The sequence below is a fragment of the Chiloscyllium plagiosum genome, chromosome 1, assembly GCF_004010195.1.
Source record: "Chiloscyllium plagiosum isolate BGI_BamShark_2017 chromosome 1, ASM401019v2, whole genome shotgun sequence".
NCBI classification, from domain to species: Eukaryota; Metazoa; Chordata; class Chondrichthyes; order Orectolobiformes; family Hemiscylliidae; genus Chiloscyllium; species Chiloscyllium plagiosum.
This window is the reverse complement of record NC_057710.1, coordinates 119,475,898-119,496,907: the sequence shown is the minus strand read 5'-3', so window position 1 is coordinate 119,496,907 and position 21,010 is coordinate 119,475,898. Positions and strand designations below refer to the sequence as shown.

The following is a 21,010-nucleotide window of genomic DNA, read 5'->3' as shown; positions in this document are numbered from 1 at the left end:
TGAACCACACAAATAAAAACAGATTGCCTTCTAGGTTATTGAAAACATAACCTTTCTCAAGACTAGGGTGGGCACTGTTGTGGAAATGGATCTTGCTGATATAATTAAGCTGGAGAGGGTTCAGAAGAGAATTACCAGGATGTTGCCAGGTATGGAAGGCTTGAGATATAAACAAAGGCTGGATAGGCTGCACTGTTTTTTCTACTCAAGCCTACAAGTTGAGAGGTGAACTTACAGAAATATGCAAAATAGCAAAGGGTATAGATAGAGTTACTGGGAGTTGTCTTTTCCCTCGGATGGGGGATTTCAAGACTAGGGGGCACATCTTAAAGATGGGAGGAGAGAGATTTTAAAAAGACATGACGGACAAATTTTTCCACACAGAGGGTGGTTCACGTGCGGAATGAACCTTCTCAGGAAGTGGTGGATGTGGATACAAGTACAAAGTTCAAAAGACATTTGGATAAGTACATGAATAGGAAAGGTTGGGAGGGATTTGGACCAGGAGCAGACAGGTGAGACTAGTTTAGTGTGGGACTATGTTCAGCATGGAATGGTTTGGTCAAAGGGTCTGTTTCCATGCTGTAAGATTCTATGAGAAACAAAATAATCTTGAGACAGAAGGGAAAAAAAATTTAAAATTTAAGAAGGACTGCATAGTTTATTAATCTGAATGACATATTCTACTGCAATGATTTGTCAACATTGTTTCAAATTCAAAATTTAAAACATTACCGATTGTAGGTGCATTTATTGTGCATTCAAATACACATTCTGAACTTGGGTTTTCAAATGGTCTCAGAAATTCTGGTGAGAAAAATATATCCTCAAAATATTCAGGGCAATTTCTTGAGAAACAGAAGCCATCTCTCAATTTTCTAAGAAAGCAATGTTATCACCAACCTAACGTAAAAACTGATATCAATAAACAATGGCAAAAATCATACCTAAGCTAAATACCGTTTACCAAAAGAGAAAGTGCTGGAAAATCTCAGCAGGTCTGGCAGCATCTGTAAGGAGAGAAAAGACCTGACGTTTCGAGTCTAACTGACCCTTTGTCAAAGCCCTTACAGATGCTGCCAGGCCTGCTGAGATTTTCCAGCTTTTTCTCTTTTGGTTTCAGATTCCAGCATCCGCAGTAATTTGCTTTGATCCAGTGTTTAACCCACTGCCCCCCTCTTCCAGGAACGCCTACGCTGAAGAAGTACTGCTCTTCTCTCTGACAGGATTTTCGTTTGTCTTTCTCCCCCTGTCCACCTTCACTGCTTTCCTTTTCTCTCTCAGTGTTAGACAATGTATTTACTAAGACTCGCTTCCACAGCCATATTTCCTTCCTCAGTGACTGTCTTTGCTTCCGACTTACTGCACGTGGATTTCAACTCAAATTCCACCCTGCATGTAGCCTCCAGGATTACAGGTACTTGCATGGTATACAACATTTTTCCAACTGCTGTTCTCACCGCATCCTAAAAGCCACACTCAGGGCCATGTGCCGCCACATGAAAGCACTCGACACCTCTCTCCAGCAGCACCAACTTACTCTCTCAAAGTTGTCCGGGTCCACAGTTTCATTTCATCCTTCGTATTATTCGACGCCTTAACTCCAAACATTTCCTGTTTCTTGCAGATGTTAAGGAACACAAGCTTCAACTTCTCACCCACACCCCTGCCCACCCTCCATCTTCCAACAGCCCCAATCCCTTGAATCCCATCTCTTCCGTGTGCTCACCATACCCTCTGACCTTCCCCTCTCTGAGGCTGAGCGTGCTGTTCTCAGCAAAGGACTCAGCTTTGTACCCTTACGTCCCCACTTCAATGAATTCCGGGCTCGACATCATGCTGAGCTCTTCTTCCGTCGCCTTTGTGCTCACTTCTTTGGGCAAGAGTCCTCCCCCTGCTCCACAGATCCTTTCACATCCCTCCAACATTCCAGCTCTAATTGGACACCCCTGCCAGGACAATTTCCTGCCCTCGATCTTTTCATTGACAATTGTCGACGGGACATTGGCCGCCTTAATTTCTCTGCCCCTCTTACCCATTCCAACCTCTCTCTATCCAAACTTTCTGCCCTATGCTCCCTTCGGTCCAACCCCAACCTAGTCATCAAACCTGCTGACAAAGGGGATGCTGTTGTCGTCTGGCGTACTGACCTCTACCTCGCAGAGGCTGAGCGCTAACTCTTGGATTCCTCCTCCTACCTCCACCTGGAGCATGACCACACCACTGAGCATCAAGCCATTGTCTCCAACACCATGACTGATCTCATTTCCTCCTGGTGCCTCCTCCCCACAGCTTCCAACCTCAGTCTCCCAACCCCGGAGAGCCCGGTTCTACCTACTCCCCAAACTCCACAAGAAGGACTGTCCCAGCAGGCCCATTTTGTCAGCATGCTCCTGCTCCACTGAACTTATTTCCTCCTACCTCGAATCCATCCTTACTCTTCTGGTTCACTCCCTCCCCACCTACATCCGGGATTCCTCTGATGCCCTGTGAGACATTGACAGCTTTCAATTCACAGGCCTTAACCACCTTCTATTCACCATGGATGTGCAATCTCTTTACACCTCCACCCCACACCAAGACGGCTTGAAAGCTCTTCGCTTCTTTCTCAAAAAGAGGCCCGAAGAATCTCCATCCACCACCACTCTCCTCCACCTGGCTGAACTTGTTCTCTCTCTCAACAACTTCTCCTTCAACTCATCCCATTTTCTCCAAATCAAAGGTGTAGCAATGGGTACTCGCATGGGTCCTAGCTATGCCTGCCTTTTCATGGGGTTTGTGGAACATTTCTTGTTCCAGGCCTACCTGGGTCCCCTCCCACAACTGCTTTATTGGTACATCGATGACTATTTCTGTGTGGCTTCATGCTCTCGTCCTGACCTGGGAAAATTCATAAACTTCGTTTCCAGTTTCCATCCCTCCATCACCTTCACCTGGTCCATCTCAGACACTTGCCTTCCTTTCCTTGACCTTTCGGTCTCCATTTCCGGCAATAGTCTATCCACTAATATCCATTACAAGCCCACTGACTAAAATAAACAGCTTTGACAAAGGGTCAGTTAGACTCGAAACATCAACTCTTTTCTCTCCTTACAGATGCTGCCAGACCTGCTGAGATTTTCCAGCATTTTCTCTTTTGGTTTCAGATTCCAGCATCCGCAGTAATTTGCTTTTATCCAAATACCGTTTAATTCTGCATGGTATTCCTAATTGACCACCTGATTGTTACCAGACATTTAAATTGTGCCAGTCTCTTAAAGTAAGCCCAACAACAAGCTCAATAGACTTTTACGTACTTTACTTTCAGGTTTTCATACAGGTTGCCCAACTCAGACAGACTTACACCAGAAGACACTTGTTCAGGCATTCATTGCAAATACTTTGTTGAAAATATGGACTAACAAAACTTAAGTACAGTATTAATTCACTGAATTCTTGGGCTAAAGTGTCTCCACACAGAAGATCAGTTGACAGAATTTAAACACTCGGAAGTTTTTCAATCCCTTTTTCAATATCACCATTTTCAAACCTTAATCTGATATCAAAAGTTCTTACTTTGCAGTTATGAATCCAAACTGAAGTTCTTTTAAGATGTGTATTTTGTAGCATTGGGAAAACAAATTAACTAAAATGTAAACTGGGGAGCCAAAGCAACCTTTTTAAGCATCCAGGTGAGGGATCCCCAATGGCCCCAATCACCAGCAGCTCCAGTGGCAGACCAATGAACTGACATCACCTCATTGAGATTAAAATGCTCTTTCTAGACATATTCAAAAGTATGGGAAGGGCAAAGCCAAATTTCATCTTTAAGCTGTTAGCACTGATTTTAGTGTGCCAAGGGACAACATCAGGGATTTAGGCACAGGTTAACCATTATTTTTGATCCACTGATACTAAATTGAGAACTAAAGGAAAAAACATTACCCCAGAATGTACATTGAAAATTGGCACATGGTGTCGTTTTCTCATTTCCACCATTGTATGAAATCGTGCTGACAATAAGACAAAGGTTTATTTTATAAGATCAATTTCAAAATAATTTGACTTTATTTATTTTTAACTGTGATTAGAAGCCTTGAAAAATATTATGTAAATGGAGAAATTAAGCTTCAATTAAAATTCTGCCATATGCTAACAAAATTATTACACAAAGGATACTTAGAAAACTAATGGTGGTTGAGTTCAATGATATTCCTGTGATTTTTTTCTAATATTAGTAGTCATAATTTCTTTGTTAATCACCCAATCTATGTCGAAACGTCACTGTACAAATAGAAGTTGGTGACAAACAAAACCAGAAGTTGTTGGAAAAACTCAGAAAGCAGAGTTAAAGCTTCAGGTCAGTGACCCTTCTTCAGAACCTTTAATTTAAACACTGTGTTTTAGAGGGTCACTAAACGTTAATTCTGTTTTCTCTCCACAGATGCTGCCAGACCTCCTGAGTTTTTCCAGCAATTTCCAATTTTGTTCCCGATTTCCAGCATCTGCAGTTTTTTTTTGTTTGGTGACACTGATGTCATCATTATACACTGGCACCACACTCAAAGTGGAAGCAGAATTCTAATGACATTGCCCCCAGTTGACTGGAGCAGAAACCAAATATTATATGCCAGATGATGCTGTCTCTCCTTTGCTACCCCAAGATTTTTAAAATCAAGATTTCACTTGACTGGCATACAATGGAGGTCAGCAAGCACAAAGGGTACAGTTCTTAGTCAAAGCTAAGACATGGGCAGCAGAATTTTGGATAATCAAATTTGTGTGAGAGAAAAACCAGCAGAAGAATGTTGGAATACTCAAGTGCAGAAGTATTAAAATAATAAACGAACATTTAAGCAGATGAGTGGAAATACTGTAGTTAGTCTTAGCGATGGTGCAAAAGATTACTTTGTGGCCAAAATTATATTAAGGTTGCAAACAGATGACTGTTCTGAAGAAAAGGACACAAAACAATGGCTACAGTCTTCCCAATATCTCATTCAAAGACATTTCTGCTCATCCGGTATTGGATGTCAGACATGAGGTCTAACAATTTAGCAACAGTGGAGGAATTGAGAGGTGTCGTTGAGCTGGAGCTGGATGCTGTCATTATACTTGTGAAAATACAGTGCTTTCAGCTGATGTCACCAACAGACTGTACGTAGATGTGCTAAACCAACTAAGACACCAGAGGTAAAGAGAAGGCGTTACAAGTGTTATGCTATCTATAATTAGGCAAATATAGAATCATGCAAAAGTAGTACAACCTAGCTGGATACATAAGAGACACTTTGAAGGAGAATGGCGTGGTTAACTGTGTCAAAGACTGCAGACAGGTTGAAAAGGTCAAAAAGGAACAACATACCTTTATCAGAGTCAAATGAGGAGTCATTTGTGACAAATAAAACCATGAAAGAAAAGTCTTCTAAAAGATGAGGAACATATTTTGAATTCATTCATAGTATGTGGATGATACTGGCAAGACCAGCATTAACAGACCATTCCCATTCACCCTTGAGAAGGTGGCGGTGAGCCCCTTTTTGAACTGTTACAGTACTTTTTAGTGTAAGAACATACACAGTGCATTAGGGAGCATCCCTGGATTGTTATCCAGTGACAGCGAAGGAAGAGTGATGTATTTCCAAGTTAAGATGGTGTGTATAATACATTGGATGTCAAAGTCATCAATGAAGCAATTCTTTCTGGAATAAACATGGTGAGCATGCTTGTGCTAATCCCACAAAAGCTGCTTTGGTGTCTTGATAGTATGCACAGGATAGAAGATGATCTCATCCTGGATAGGGAATAAAAAGATATGAATTCCAGACATCAACAGAGAGTGATTGCCTTTGACATCAAGACAGCATTTGACCAATCTATGAGTCTTAATAAAATTCTGTCTTCTTTGCTGCAGGTGACCCACATGCAGTTAGGGAGAGAATTCTGGGACATTGACCCAGTACAGATCTTGACCTTCTGTTCTGGAAGTCACTGCTGCACACAGACTTGGAGACCCATGCAGTTGGTAAGAAAATTACAAAGAACACTGGTTCAGACTTACACCTTGTAGATGGTGGGCATGGGATGCCATAGTTTGGGTTTCAACAATGTTAACACTGTGGAATGTCATGGGAGGTGGAGATTGTAGTTGCCTGGTACTTGCTACATTTCCTTTTTAAATGTCCCATGTCTGCATTTGCCCAGGTATCACAACATGCAAGCTTGGCTTGCTTCCTTGTCTGAGGAACTGCAAATCAAACTCAACGCTATGCAATAATTAATGTACACTCTCACTTCTGATTTTCTAATGGAAGGAAGGTCATTGATGTAAGTAGCTGAAGATGGTTCAGTCACCATTCTAAAGAACTCCTACTGAAAAATCTTGGACTGGAGATGATTAGACTTTGAGAACCACAATCATTTTTCTTTATGTTAGATATGATATCAGGTAGTGAAGAATTTTCCTCCTGATTTTCATTGCCCTCAATGTTATTGATGAATAATTATTCAAACACTATCTTGATGTCAAGGGCAATCACTCTCTATTGGCCGCTGAAATTAGACTAATTATTCCATGCATTGACAAGGATACTTCCAAGAATGGAAGTTTTTGGTTGTTGCAGAACCTAAACTAGGATTGCTATTGTGAGTAAATGTCACTTGATGGCACTGTCAATGACATTCTCTATCGCTCAGTTCTTGACTGATAGTAGACTGATGGAAGCATAACCGGCAGATTGATTTGTATTGCCTTTTGTGGTCAAGACTTTCCATTACGTAACTGTAATTATGCTGGAACAACATCCTAGGGCCACTGCTGGTTCAGGAGCACAAGTCTTCAGTGTGGCAATTGAGATTGACTATTACTGCACCCTGTGTTCTCAGCTGTTTGTCTAATCACATGGAGTGAATCAAATTGACTGGAGCAGACACCTTAGGTGCTGGGGACCTCAGGAATAAACCTGGAAGCATCATCACCCAACACAATAAGCCTGACTTGAGAAATAATGTTGGGGATGCAAAACAGAAAGTATGAGTGGAAACCCTCTCTTCTACTGATGAAATGAAGTAAAACCAGCACGACAAAATTAAAACTCCCAGGAGAACAGTAGGCCCCTCCTGAAAGTAAACCTGATAACCCAACACCTTCCATTATGCTCAAAAAAAAACTGTTCTGATACCCACAGCTTGCTCCCCTCACAAAGAAGTGAAACAAGACTTCTGGCAAATTTGGCACACATTAGTTTTCCCTGCAACACACCAATGCCCCAAGTTCTCCCCGACCATTACTGCATTCCCCTTTTCTCTCCCTTCAATCTTTCATTTGTACTCCTTTTCTTTCCTCTCCATCTTTCCTATCCATTATTCCTAACAGCATAAACTGATATTTGATTACTTGGATCAATAGTACATGGCATGAGCCACATTGAAACAGCAACACTCCAAGATTGATAAGACTGGTAATAGAGGACTGTGGCAATGTCAGCATGTAATTAGAGAGGAAGATATAATAAAATGGTCAACAAGGGAGGAAATGTGTAATCTTGAACTGGGATGTAAATGAGAAGATTGTTAATTTGAACTTGCGGGGGATAGGGCAATAGGGATGGTGGGATGAAGCAGTATTTTTTGGTCAAAAAGTATTGAAAAAAGATGGCACTTCATATATAATGTAGTCTTTGCTGAATATAGTAATAATATATTTTAAAATACAATACTCACTAGCCTCCACAAAGGCCTTCAAAGCCTCCAGCTGCTCAGCCCCTGTTAACTGCAAGGCTTTTTCCAGGATTTGGCGATACCTTTTATTGGGGACAAAAAACACGGTCAGGAAACAAACCCTTGCAAACACAGTTCTTCCAAAAGATTATACTTCATGATTTTTAAGGAAGTGGCTTGATTTTAAAAGATGGTATAATTTACTGCTTTTTGTAAACTCTCAAACAATAGTTTGCATTAGAGAAGAATTAACATTATAGCTTAAATTCTAAGCCACATGAATGAGGGAATCCTAGGTTAGTGTTAGATCACCTGGCCAAACTCAGCCAGAGGAATAGTAATAATGCAGCAGGAAACTGTATCTCACAAACAACATTAGTAAAGAAAGTACTTTAGCACAGGATGAATAGGTTGCTTATAGTCTATGTATATTATGCTACAGGCCTGATGTGAATTTAAACGTACTTGACTAGAAGAATTCATCCTGCAGAAATAATGGAAGGCTAAATATGTATAAATATTGTTTAAAAATGCACAAATAGTCAGAAAACAAACTCAGATGCATAAAATTATATCGCTTTGCAAGTTTCCAAAACTGCAAGCTGTGACCCAAGTGGAATCATGAGCTGAAATTTTGAGGTCACAAAATCAGAGGGGGCGATGGATGCTGTGTAATTAATCCCCACCTTCATTGACACAGGTCTTCTATTCCAGCCCATCCTCTGCTTTCATAGCCATCCCACCCCTCACTCTCAGCTCTCAGAGGAGGCATGATAGTTTTCAAGTCTCAACAGGATCATAATGGAAGAAGTTTGGGAGGAATGATCATTTACTTTGTACTCCTACCACTAAAACAATGCTGAATTAAAAACAAAATACTATGGATGTTGGAATCCTGAAGTGAAACTAGAAATTACGAGAAAGCAGCAGCTGCTCCAACAGAACCGAAGGAGAGTGAAATAAAAGTTAAAACTTGGGGTCAAATGTGACTCTAAATCAAGATTGGAACTGCATTTTCCACACTTGAGGGCTGTGGATTGTCGGCAGGGTTTACATCTTGTTCGGCTTGGACATTTAACCAGTTTTTACATTTTTATGGACCATTGCCTGCACATCTCTCTTTCATGGCCAACCCCCAAAACATCTGATTTTGCTGGTTGGCAAAATACCTGCGAACCTGGACAAATGATCGCCACATGAGATTCCAATCAATATGTATGACAGCATGGATTTCCTGAGCTCATAAGTTCTTCTCATCTGGTTACAATTTTTAGAATTCTTGGGTATTGAAAGTACATGGTGCTTCATCATTAACATCTTTTATCACATTCTGAGGTCAAAAATTCATAACCCATTCCCACTACTCCCAAGGAACATAACTTTATTATCATGATTTGGATATGCCGGTGTTGGACTGGGGTGTACAAAGTTAAAAATCACACAACACCAGGTTATGGTCCAACAGGTTTAATTGAAAGCACTGGCTTTCGGAGTGTTGCTTCTTCTTCAGGTGGTTGTGGAGTACACAATTGTAAGATACAGAATATGCAGCAAAATTTTACAGTGTGAGTAAGTTTTGAGATTTACATATGAAGGAAGTGAAACTAACAGATGAGAGACTTACCAAACAATCAAGGTAATTTTCAATGTATAATTTCAGTTATATCACACTGTAAACATTTGCTATAAACTCTGTGTCCTACAATTGTGTACTCCACAACCACCTGAAGAAGCAACACTCCGAAAGCTAGCGCTTCCAATTCGACCTGTTGGACTATAACCTGGTGTTGTGAGATTTTTAATTTTATAGTGTGATTCCATGTCAGATAATGAAGATTTTCCCATCACATCCAATAACTTTTCCTGACCGTTTCCATTCCATGTCCTTCTCACTCAGTGTAACCCATGTTAACAGATCTGAAATCTCCCCCTGACAGTCTTTTGTGATGGTGCAATACTTGGTTAATTCTTTCTCACACCTCTCCTTCAATGAATGCCTTTACATTAATGCATAATAGCTTCAGATGGATGCACATAAAATAAATATTCATAACCTCAGGATTCCCCATTGTGCTGCAAATGAAGGAACTTTGAAATTACCCAAAGTGCTAAATAGCACACATGCCATGTTCCTACATCAACAGTCTTTGTTGACATGAAGGCAAATATGATAGTTAATTTACATATAACAGGTTCCCATGACCTATGAGACAAATAATTAAACAACTTGCTTTTGTAATATTGGTTAAATAAGCTGGGACTCCCCTACTCTTCTTCTGATGGTGGCGAGAAATCTTTTACATCCACACTGCATCCAAGGATCCTAAGAGAGGTACCTATGGAGACAGTGACTGCTTTGGATGTAATTTTCCAAACATCTTTGGATTCAAGCAAAGTGCCAGAGGATTGGAAAACTACCAATGGAATTTCTCTATTCAAAAAGTGAGGCAGGGAAAAAGTGGGTAACTATGGACTGATTAGGCTAACATCTATTGTTCGAAAAATGTTCGAAACAATTATAAAGGAAGTAATTGCAGCACATGTCTGGTGAGACCATGTCTGGAGTACTAACAGCAGTTTAGGTCCCCTTACTTAAGGGAAGTTTTCATTTCTTTGAAGGCAGCTCAAAGAAGGTTCACTCACTAATCCCAGGCATGGAGGGATTGTCTTATGGGCAAAGCCTAAACAGTTTGGGACTCTACTCACTGCAGGTTAGAAGAAAGAAACTTAAAAGGGCTTGACAAGGTCAATGCGCAGAGGATGTTTCAACTCAGGGGGAAGTGTAGGACTAGAGAATATGATAAAGGGTCACCAATTTAGGGCTGAGACAAGGAGGAATTTCTTCTTTCAGAAGTTTGGGAGTCACTGGAACTCCTTGCCAGAGAACTGTGGAGTAGAATCCTGGTGTATATTTAAGGCTGAGATAAATAGATTTTGATCAATGATAAAATCAAGGGATAAAGGGAAAAAGGTAGGAAAGGGTACATGAAGAATGTCAGATCAGCCAAAATGCTACTGAATGACAGAGCTGGCTCAGAGGGCTGACTGGTCGACCCCTGTCTCTATTTCCTTTGGGTATACTCTTATTTTGATGAATTTCAAAATTGTAGTACTTCCTCAAATAACAGTCTCGATTATTTTTCAGCTTAAGGTGTATATTGATTACTTTCAAGTTCAGAGGTGAGAATGTAACCTCTGAGCCAAGGCTGGGACTATCAGGAATTCATGTAGAACTTTTTTGAAACTTGTTATGGTTTTCTGATCTTCCCTACTACCACTGATAATGTTTCACAATTCTATCTCCTTCTTAAGATCATAATGTGACCCAACTTTCCTATTTTCTTCAGACATTCAACATTAAATTTTTCAATACTTTACTGATCAAGAGAACTTCTTCATATTTGTGAAATACTTCGATCTCATTTGGAAATTCCTTCCTCTTTACTGAGATGAAGGCAGAAAATCTTCCTCATAAATTAGCCTCTCAAGCTCAGGGGTCAGCCTCAAATTCTTCCTCAGGACTCCCCATAATATCATTCTTCTTTCATGTGTTATGGAGAACAAAGCAAAACAACATATCCACATATGGCATCATCAAGATCAAATACAACTTTACCATCAGACCCTTAGATTTATGAACATTCTGTTAGCAACCACTTCCAATTCTAACACCTGTGGAGGGCAACAGCAGCAGATAGTTCCTTCAACAGTTCTTCACACATCATTTTTTATCTGTCAAACTATTAGGTACACTTAATCCAACCTATTATTTTCCTGTTGATCATTTGGGCACAGACCTCATGAATCTGACTCTGCAGCTGTCTTAAATATCTTCCTGAAATTCCAGGTTTAAATCCCGATTGGGGTCAACACCCGCTTTTACCTGAAGGGCTATTTAAAAAAAGTACTTAAAATAAAAATGATTGGGAGTCACAAGACATTTCTTAACTACATACTTGGCAAATTAGCAAGCGTCTCTGGTAGAATGCATAATGTGCATAGGTTATCAGAGAGGAAAACATAATTAAAGTAGATTTAACACTATTTAACCCATAGTTTGATCAGTAAAGCCATCTTTGAAAGAAACCTAATTCAAAATGTGGAGAGTAAAGCCTTTCCTTGCAATAAGAATCTGGAATGAACTTGATTGAGGTATATGAAATTATAAGGGGCACAGATAGAATAGATTGGAAGGAGCTTTTTCCTTCAGTGGAGGGGATCAATAACGAGGAGCATAGTTTTAAGATAAGGAGCAAGAGGTTTAGAGGAGATTTAGGAAAATTGTTTTCACTCAAAGGATGGTGGGTACCTGGAACTCATTACCTGAAATGGGTCGTAGAGGATTGGAACCATCACAACATTTAAGAAGTATTTAAATGAATACTTCAAACATATGCATAACTTCAGGCCAAGTGTTGGAAAATGGGATTATGATAGATGCTTGATGATCAACAAGGACACTATGAGCTGAAGGGCTTTTTTCCATACTGTAATACTGTATGACTCTATTAACAAAAGGTTGTGACCACATTCACAATAAATTATCATTTCTGCTTTGCATTACCTATAACCATGGCAAAGCCAGACCATTGAAACAGATTTATTTAGAGCATGATGTTTCTCATTAAGATAATGATTTCAAACTATAAGATGGAGCATCTTCAGCTAATTATACCTACAATAAAAATATGATTGTTAATTTTTTAGACTTTTCTTTTAAGCCTGATCCAACTGGAAAATGCTTGGAGTTACAAAGTGAATGCGAAAGAGCTGCATATGGCTTACAGCCACAGGCTATTGGCCTATTTGTGGTCACCTATGAATACCAACAAGGAAGGGGATTCCATCATAGACTTCTTGGCTTCCCATTCAAATGTTCTCTTCACAGCAAATTAGTTTTCTCTCACTACTACTGCCTTCTCTTAAACAATATTGTTTAATAAATTGTTATCCATTTTAAAGAAGGTTTGTTTGCAATAATTTGAACTTAAAAAAATCTTTCAAAAACATAGATATAATGGTCTTACAACTTGCTAATGTAGCCCTGACCACCCAGCCATCCCACAAAAAACATAGGTACACAAAACAAACAGAAAAAAGATTCCATCAACAGGAATAATCTTTAATAAGTTTATGAAACTACTCAGACAAGATCTAGCCACTGCTAGCCAGGAGTCAATTCCACACATCAACTGCTCAAAAAAAAACTGGTCTCAAATCTTACCTCAGGCTTGTTTTTTTTTTACTTGTTTATTCCAATTATAGCTGAAAATGTGTTGTTGGAAAAGCGCAGGTCAGACAGCATCCAAGGAGCAGGAGAATCGACGTTTCAGGCATGAGTGAAATGTTGATTCTCCTATTCCAATTATAGAGTTATACAGCACAGAAATAAACTCTTCAGTCCAACTTGCCCATATTGAATACATATCAAATACTGAACAAGTCCCATTTGCTAGCATTTAGCCCGTATTGCTCTGAACTCTTCCTATTCATATACCCTTTTAAATGTTGCAATTGCACCAGCCTCCACCACTTCCTCTGACAGTTTGGTCCATACACGCACCATCCTATGCATGAAAGAGTTGCCCCTTATGTCCCTTTTAAATCTTTTCCCTCTCACCTTAAACCTATGCCCTCTAGTTGGAACTGCCCTGTCCTGGGGAAAAGACTTTGATTATTCATCCTATCTATGCCCTTCATGAGTTTATAAACCTCTCTAAGGTCACCCCTCATCCTCTGATGCTCCAGGGGAAAAAGCCACAGCCTATTCAGCCCCACTCTATAGCTCAAACTCTCTAATCCAGGCAACATACTTATAAACCTCTTCTGAACCCTTTCAAGTTTAACAAAATCTTTTCAAAAACAGAGACCAGAATTGAATACAGTATTTTAAAAGCTGCCTGACAAATGCCCTGTACAGCCTCACCAACCAATGCACTGAGGAATGAAAGCAAGTTTGCCAAATGTCTTCTTCACCACCCTGACTACTTGTGACTCTTTCAAGAAACTATGCACCTGCACTTGTAGGTCCCGTTGCTTGGCAACACTCTCCACGACCCTACCATTAATGTTCTGCCTTGATTTGACTTACCAAAACGTAATACTTCACATTTATTTAAGTTATTCTCCATCAGGCACTCCTTGGCCCACCTGATCAAGATCCCACTGTACTCCGAGGTAACCTTCTTCTTTGTCCACTGCACGACAAATGTTAGTGTCAACTGCAAACCTACAAACCATATCTCCTGTATTAACACCCAAATTACTCATGTAAATGATGAAAATCAGTGAACCATGCACAGTCTTTGCGTCATACTACTGGTCATACCCCCCCCACCAATCTGAAAGACAACACTTCACCACCATCCTGTCTTGTACCTTCAAGCCCATTTTGTATCCAGCTTGCTAGCTTCCCTGGATTCCATGTGATCTAATGTTGTTAAACCCATCTACCAAGCAGAATTTTGTCAAATGCTTTGCTAAAGTCCATATACCAACTCTGTCTTCATCAATCTTCTTTGTCACTTCTTTAAAAAGATCAATTAAGTTCATAAAACAGGATTTCCCATACAAAAAACCATGTCGACTCTTCCTAATTCGTCCTTGTCTTTCCAAATGGATGTAAATCCTTTCCCTCAGAATTGCCTACAACAACTTACCCACCATGGACGTCAGACTCACTGAACAATAACTCCCTGGCTTTTCCTTACCACCTTTCTTAAATAGCGGTAGTCAACATTAGCCAACATCTAGTCTTCTGGCACCTCACCCCTGGCTATCAATGATACAAATATCTCAGCAAGGGGCCCAGCAATCTCTTCCCTTGCTTCCCATAAAGTTCTAGGGTATATCGGATCAGATCCCAGGGATTTATCCACCTTTATGCGTTTTAAGACATCCAACACCGGGCGGCACGGTGGTTAGCACTGCTGCCTCACAGCGCCAGAGACTGGCGCCTCAGTTCCCGCCTCAGGCGACTGACTGTGTGGAATTTGCACATTCTCCCGGTGTCTGCGTGGGTTTCCTCCGGGTGCTCCCGTTTCTTCCCACAGTCCAAAAATGTGCAGGTCAGGTGAATTGGCCATGCTAAATTGCCCGTAGTGTTAGGTGAAGGGGTAAATGTAGGGGAATGGGTCTGGGTGGGTTGCTCTTCGGAGGGTCTGTTTCCACACTAAGTAATCTATCAAACACCTCCTCCTGTATAATATGGATACTTTCAAGATATCACTATTTATTTCCCCAAGTTCTCTGGCTTCCATATGCTTCTCTACAGTAAATACTGACATGAAATACTCACTTAGCATTTCACCCATCTCCTGTGGTTTCACATGTAGACAGCCTTGTTGATCTTTAAGGAGCCCTTTTCCCTTCATGTATTTGTAGAATCTCTTTGGATTCTCCTTAACCCTATTTGCCAAGAATATCCCATGTCCTGTTTTTGCCCTCCTGACTTCCCCAAGTATACTCCTACTGCCCTTACACTCCTCCAGAGATTCACTCTATCCAGATGTCTATTCCTGACATATGCCTCCTCCTTTTTATTGACCAGAGCCTCAATTTCTCTAATCATCCAGCATTTCCTACATCTACCAACCTTGTCCTTCACACTAACAGGAACATACTGTCTCTTAATTCTCATTATTTCATTTTTAAAGGCCTCCCACTTTTCTACCATCCCTTTACCTGCAAATAGCATCTCCCAGTCAACTGCTGAAAGTTCTTGCTTGATACCATCAAAATTGGTCTTACCCCAATTTAGAACTTTAACTTTTGGATCAGGTCTATTCTTTCTCGTAACTATTTTAAAACTAATAGAATTATGAACACTAGCCCCAAAGTGACACCTCGTCACTTGCCTTTTCTTCACACATGGTCCAATTAAGGCACCTACTTTATTACCAATTAACATTTTAAAAATCTGCATTTTATTGATTCTCTAACAAAATACATCAGTCTCACAAAATGCTATAGAAAATTTAGAGTAGTGAAGTCTTCAATTATTCTTGTTGCTTTCCTTTGAGCGTACTCCAATGCACCAATATTCTATTTGACGCAGACTGTATTTCAAAATTAAAAACAGTCAGCATTCCACCATCCAATTATTCCAAGAAACCATCAGGTATGACAAAACCTCTTGTTTTGCAACCAAATACCAACAACATAACCACCTGGAAGAGATTGAAACTAAACATTTAACTAAAGTATTAAGGATGGCAAAGATGCAAAATGTACCCTGAGTTGGAGACTTCAACTTGCATATCAACATACAACACAGGACTACTTGAATCGTAAATAGCATAAGCAGCAAATGATAAGTATGGTCAAACAATTCCACAACCAAATGTCCATATCCAAGCTCCACAGTCATGCCACAACCAGTCACAAATGGTGATGAAAATCACACAACTCATCGAAGGAGAAGGCTAAACAAATAGCCCCATCCTCAATGATGGGAGAGCCTCACACTTGTTCAAAAGATAAGATTAAAGCATTTGCAACAATCTTCAGCTATAAATTCTGAGCGCATGAACCATCTCACCCTCCGCCAAGGCTGTTCAGCATCACAGCTGACAATTTTCATTCATATTGATTCACTCCACTCCATACCAGAAACAGAAAAGGCTATTAGCCCTCACAATATTCTAGCAATATTACTGAAGTTGTGCACTCCAGAACTTGCTGCAGCCCCAGTCAAGTTTTTCCAGTACAGTTACAATAGGGGCATCTACAAAACACTGTAGAAAATTACCCAGATGAGTCCTCCATAGAAAGATTATGAGGAATCAAATCATAACACCTTAAGGTATAGGAGCAGAATTAGGCCAAGTGGCCCATCAACTCTGTGCCACCATCAATCACAGCTGATATCTTTCTCAACCTCATTCTCCTACCTTCTCCCCATTATGTTCAACCCCCTGACCCATCAAAAATCTGTTTATCTTTGTATTAAATACACTTAATGATGTGGCCTCCACTGCGTTCTGTAACAAGAAACTCTACAGATTCACCACTTACTGGCTGAAATTTTAAAGAAATTCTCATCTCATTTCTAAAGGATGGTCCCTTCACTCAGAGTCTCTCCGACTAGTAGAAACATCATCTCCATGTTCACTCTATCCAAGCCCCGCAATATTCTGTAAGTTTCATTTGAAACTTACAGAATATTGCCCCCCTTTCTCATTCTTCATTCCCAATCCTTCCTCTGGATTTTCCCCCATCCTTCCCCAAGGCCAGCACATTTAGCATAAATATGGCGCCCAAAACTGCTCACAATATTCCAAACACAGTTTGATCTATTGCTTAAACAACCTCAGAAGCACATTTCCCCTCTTGTACTCTAGCCCTCTTGAAATGAATGCGAACATTGCATTTGCCTTCCTGTCAACTGAACATGCTGAATGAGGACTCCATCGCCCCCTTGTGCTTCCGATTTCCAAAGCCTTTCCCCATTGAGTGAACAGTCAATGCTTTTATACAACCAAAGTGCATAACCACACATGTTCTGATATTATATTCCATTCACTATTTCTTTGCCCATTCTCCTAGCCTCTCCAAGTCTATCTGCAGCCTCCCCGCTTCCTCAACATTACCTGTCCCTCCACCTTCCTTCAAGTCATCCACAAACTAAGCAACAATGCCCTCAGCTCCTTCATCCAGATGGTTAATGCGTAACATGAATAATTGTGCTCTCAACTCTGATCCCTGTAAAACTCCATTAGACACAGAGTGCCATCCTGAAAAAGACCTTTTTATTCCCCCATTGTGCCAGTCAGCCATTTCTTCTATCCATACCAGTACCTTGTCCCTAACACCATGGGCTCTTATCTTATTTCACAGCTTTCTGCGCAGCACCTTGTCAAAGACCTTCTGGAAAGCCAAATAAATCATGTCCACTCGTTCTCCTTCGTCTAAATTGTTTGTTACCTCCTCAAAGAATTCGAACAGATTTGCCAAGCATGACCTCTCATTGACAAATTCATGAAGATTTAGCCCGATTTACCAAGCACTTCCAAGTGTTCTGCAATCTCTTCCTTACTATCCTGAAAACTGGTCAATTACCATCACATCAATCTAGTCTCACTCATCAGTTACGAGTCACCAAGAGTACTAACGAACAGCATTAGCTAGCAATAACCTGCATCAACCATCTTCAGCTGCTTTATCAATGACCTTCCCTTCCATCTGAAGATCTGCAGTGGGAGGTCCACTGATGACTGCACAATGTGCAGCACCATGACTCCTCAGAAAGTGGAACAGTTTATGTATAAATGCAGCAAGACCTGGACATATTCAGAGCTAACAAGTGGGAAATAACATTTGTGTCATACAAGTACCATACAATGACCATCTCCAATAAGATAGAATCTATCCATTGTCCCTTGACATTCAATGGTATTACCATTGCTGAAATCCCTCACTATCAACACCCTGGAGATTACTTTGACTCAAAACTGTATGGAGTAGCCATGTAAATATTGTGGCCTCAAGCGCTTGTAAGAGACTAAGAATCCTGCAATAAATAACTCACCTCCTGACTCCTCAAAGCCTGTCCACCATCCACAAAGTAGAATGCATGATGGAATACTTCCCACTTGCCTGGATGAGTGCAACTCCAACCACACAAGAAAATTGACACCATGCAAGTCAATGCAATCTACTTGGTTAGCACCACATCCATAAACACTCATTCTGTTCATCACAAATGCACAGTACCCTCTGTGTTTACAATCACAATACACATGGCAGAAATTCTCCAAGGCTCCTTAGACAGCACCTTGAAAATACATAAGCACTACCACCTAGAAGGATAAGGGCAACACATATCTGGGAACGACTCAACCTATGAGTTCCTGTTTAAACCACTCATCATCCTGACTTAGGAATATATCATTTGGTCAAAACCTGGAACTCCGCCCCCTAACAATATAGTGGGTACAATTACAACAAAAGTACTGCAGCAGTTCAAGAAGGCAGCACACAACCACCTTCTCAAATGCAATTAGTGTTAGGCAATAAATGCTGTCCCAATCACAAAACCTACTTCCATGAATGAATACAAACAAAAAATGCCCTCAAATTTTGTAATTCTAATGTGAAATCTTTTCTTTTCCCTTGAATGGTTAAATAAAGATTCACATTCTATCTTGTATGCAAAATATTTCTTTGGGTCCAATTTTCCAAGATGAAATCCATAGTGAAAGAGACTGGGAAGGCCCTTGCAAGGAGCACTGAAGGCTGTGCCACCATAAATCATAAGATCATATGACATTCTGTCTTAAGTGTATTAATTATTATTAATACTTAATATTATGCTTCTGTAGGCTTAATCTTTTTTAAAACCACCCTAAATTTGGACTGTCAAAAGATGTAATTGAATGCTTGACGTTATGTTTTAATTAAATAATTCATTTTGGAACAACTTCCATGTGAAAGTGTATCAATTTTAAGTTGAAATATAATCACTTGTATATAACTTTAATTTGTTCTCAACAGAAAGCAAATTCAAGTGACTTTCTGCAGTTAAAACATGCAATTAACTTCATTTCACTAAAATGGAGACAGGATATATATACTGTGTAAAATTAAGTTGATTTTCTCAGAAACTGTTCTTCAGATTTTTAAGAGTTTCAATTTTTTACTACCAATTTCTCCTCCTCCTCCACTGAAGCAGTTTGCCACAGCAAGTTAGAGGTTATCATTTTTTGTCCTTTTGGACATCCTCTCTCTGGAACTCTGATGAAGAGTCATCCAGACTCTAAACATGAGCTTGCTCTCCCTCCGTGGATGCTCCCTGACACTGATCGCCAGCATTTTTTGTTTTCAGTACAGATTCCATCATATGCAGTAATTTGCTCCTCCTCTCTGTGGAGATCCCTAGCCCTTTTCCAAGAAATAGCAATCAAGAAACCGTTAAAAAAATCCCAAGTAAAAGTAGGAAGTGTTGTATTTCCCCATTTTCTTTTTGTGCAGGTCTACTTGTACCTTCCTCAGCACTAACAACCTCGAATGAAAATATAAAAACTGCACTATTCGTTCACAATTAAAGAGCACAGCAATCGCGCTCACTTCAGTGTACAGAGTCTGGGACCACGCAACAAATACAGTGGTCAATAATGGCACTCGCATTTTGAACCAGTAAATCCAGTATTTCAAGGATAAGCCCCATGGCTACTGGCAGCCCCGAGTGATTGGTCATTCTTGATGTAAGGGGGACACTGTATGTTTGCAGGAGATTTGATTGTAATGGTTATGACATTTTAGGCTAAATCTGCGCACCATGAATCCCTCTCAGGGTGCCCAACTACTGTTTTCACAACAACAGTCATCAATCTCAACACAAATTGCAGATTGGATCCGGGACGATCATGATCGGTTTAGTTTGATATCGCTACAGCGCAGGGTGGGCAGATTCTTAAATCTGGAACCTATGAATGGCGGGAGCGAGAATCTCTGTGGCCGATCATTTTAGCAACAAATGGCTAATACGTAACAATAATGATGCTTATATTAATAAAAACTGACGATAAAGAACGTAATTCCCTCCCAAACGCGAAATAAAATTCTTCTTAATCGCAGGTAGCAAGAGGGGAGACAGCTTTTGGTCGTCAAAGGCTGACACAAGCAATCCCGTGGAGCCCGGGGACACAGTTGGACAACAGCCTGGGGGAAGCTGGCGGAGTGTCCCTGCCATGGGCTGGGCGGCTGCGTGCGGGCCTACAGGACGGCCAAGCTCCGACAACTAACTGCCGGCCGGGAGGGCGGGACGCTCGCCCAGTCCAGTCCCCCTCCCCCCCTTCACTCACTTGCCGGCCAGATCCTTGTGGGAACCGCTGGAGTTCATCAACACCGTCAACTCCTGCTTCATCGACGCCGCCATATTTCCCTCACCCTCCGACAAGGAGCTTCCGCTGGAAGCAAGAGCTTTTCACTCTGTCCGTCATCGGGGCAGCAGCGCCACCCGCCTATTGGAGGTCTTACTACAGTCCTCCAGAAGAGCAGGCGCAGCCCCTAGTGGCAGGCAGCGCTTATAGAACAGAAACCTGCCTTTAACATCTATGTTTGCAATTGCTGTCCCTTTACCAAGTGATAAGGTCTTCCCATCACAGTCTGTTCAATACAAACAGCAAGTTATGAAATATTCAGCTGGCTGGGCAGCGTCCGAGCAGAAAGAGACAGTTGCGTTTTGAATAAGATATGAATTATTTGCTGTTGAAATAGTATTGAAATGGGGAAGGAACCACAGAAGGGAAGGTTTGGGAGGGGGGTGGAAGGCAGGGGAGAGTGAAAAGATGACCTGAAAGAAAGTCGAACG

The 21,010-nt window shown here is 40.7% G+C and overlaps 1 protein-coding gene across 2 annotated transcripts in view; it reads right to left on the bottom strand.

The window, feature by feature from the left end:
• The window catches only part of cops4 (COP9 constitutive photomorphogenic homolog subunit 4 (Arabidopsis)), a 64,997-nt gene extending 44,386 nt beyond the window's left edge, over positions 1–20,611 (bottom strand). Inside the window, exons 1-2 of one of the 2 annotated variants that reach the window (XM_043695242.1) lie at positions 20,502–20,611; positions 7,702–7,781 (exon numbers count right to left, since the gene is read on the bottom strand). In XM_043695242.1, coding sequence (XP_043551177.1) covers positions 7,702–7,781; positions 20,502–20,575 — 154 coding nt within the window. In that variant the 5' untranslated portion in view covers positions 20,576–20,611. Of the gene's footprint in view, positions 1–5,344; positions 5,754–7,701; positions 7,782–20,501 lie in introns of those variants that run through there. The other variant, XM_043695232.1, reaches the window with a different exon arrangement.
• Between the last annotated feature and the right edge of the window lie 399 nt (positions 20,612–21,010).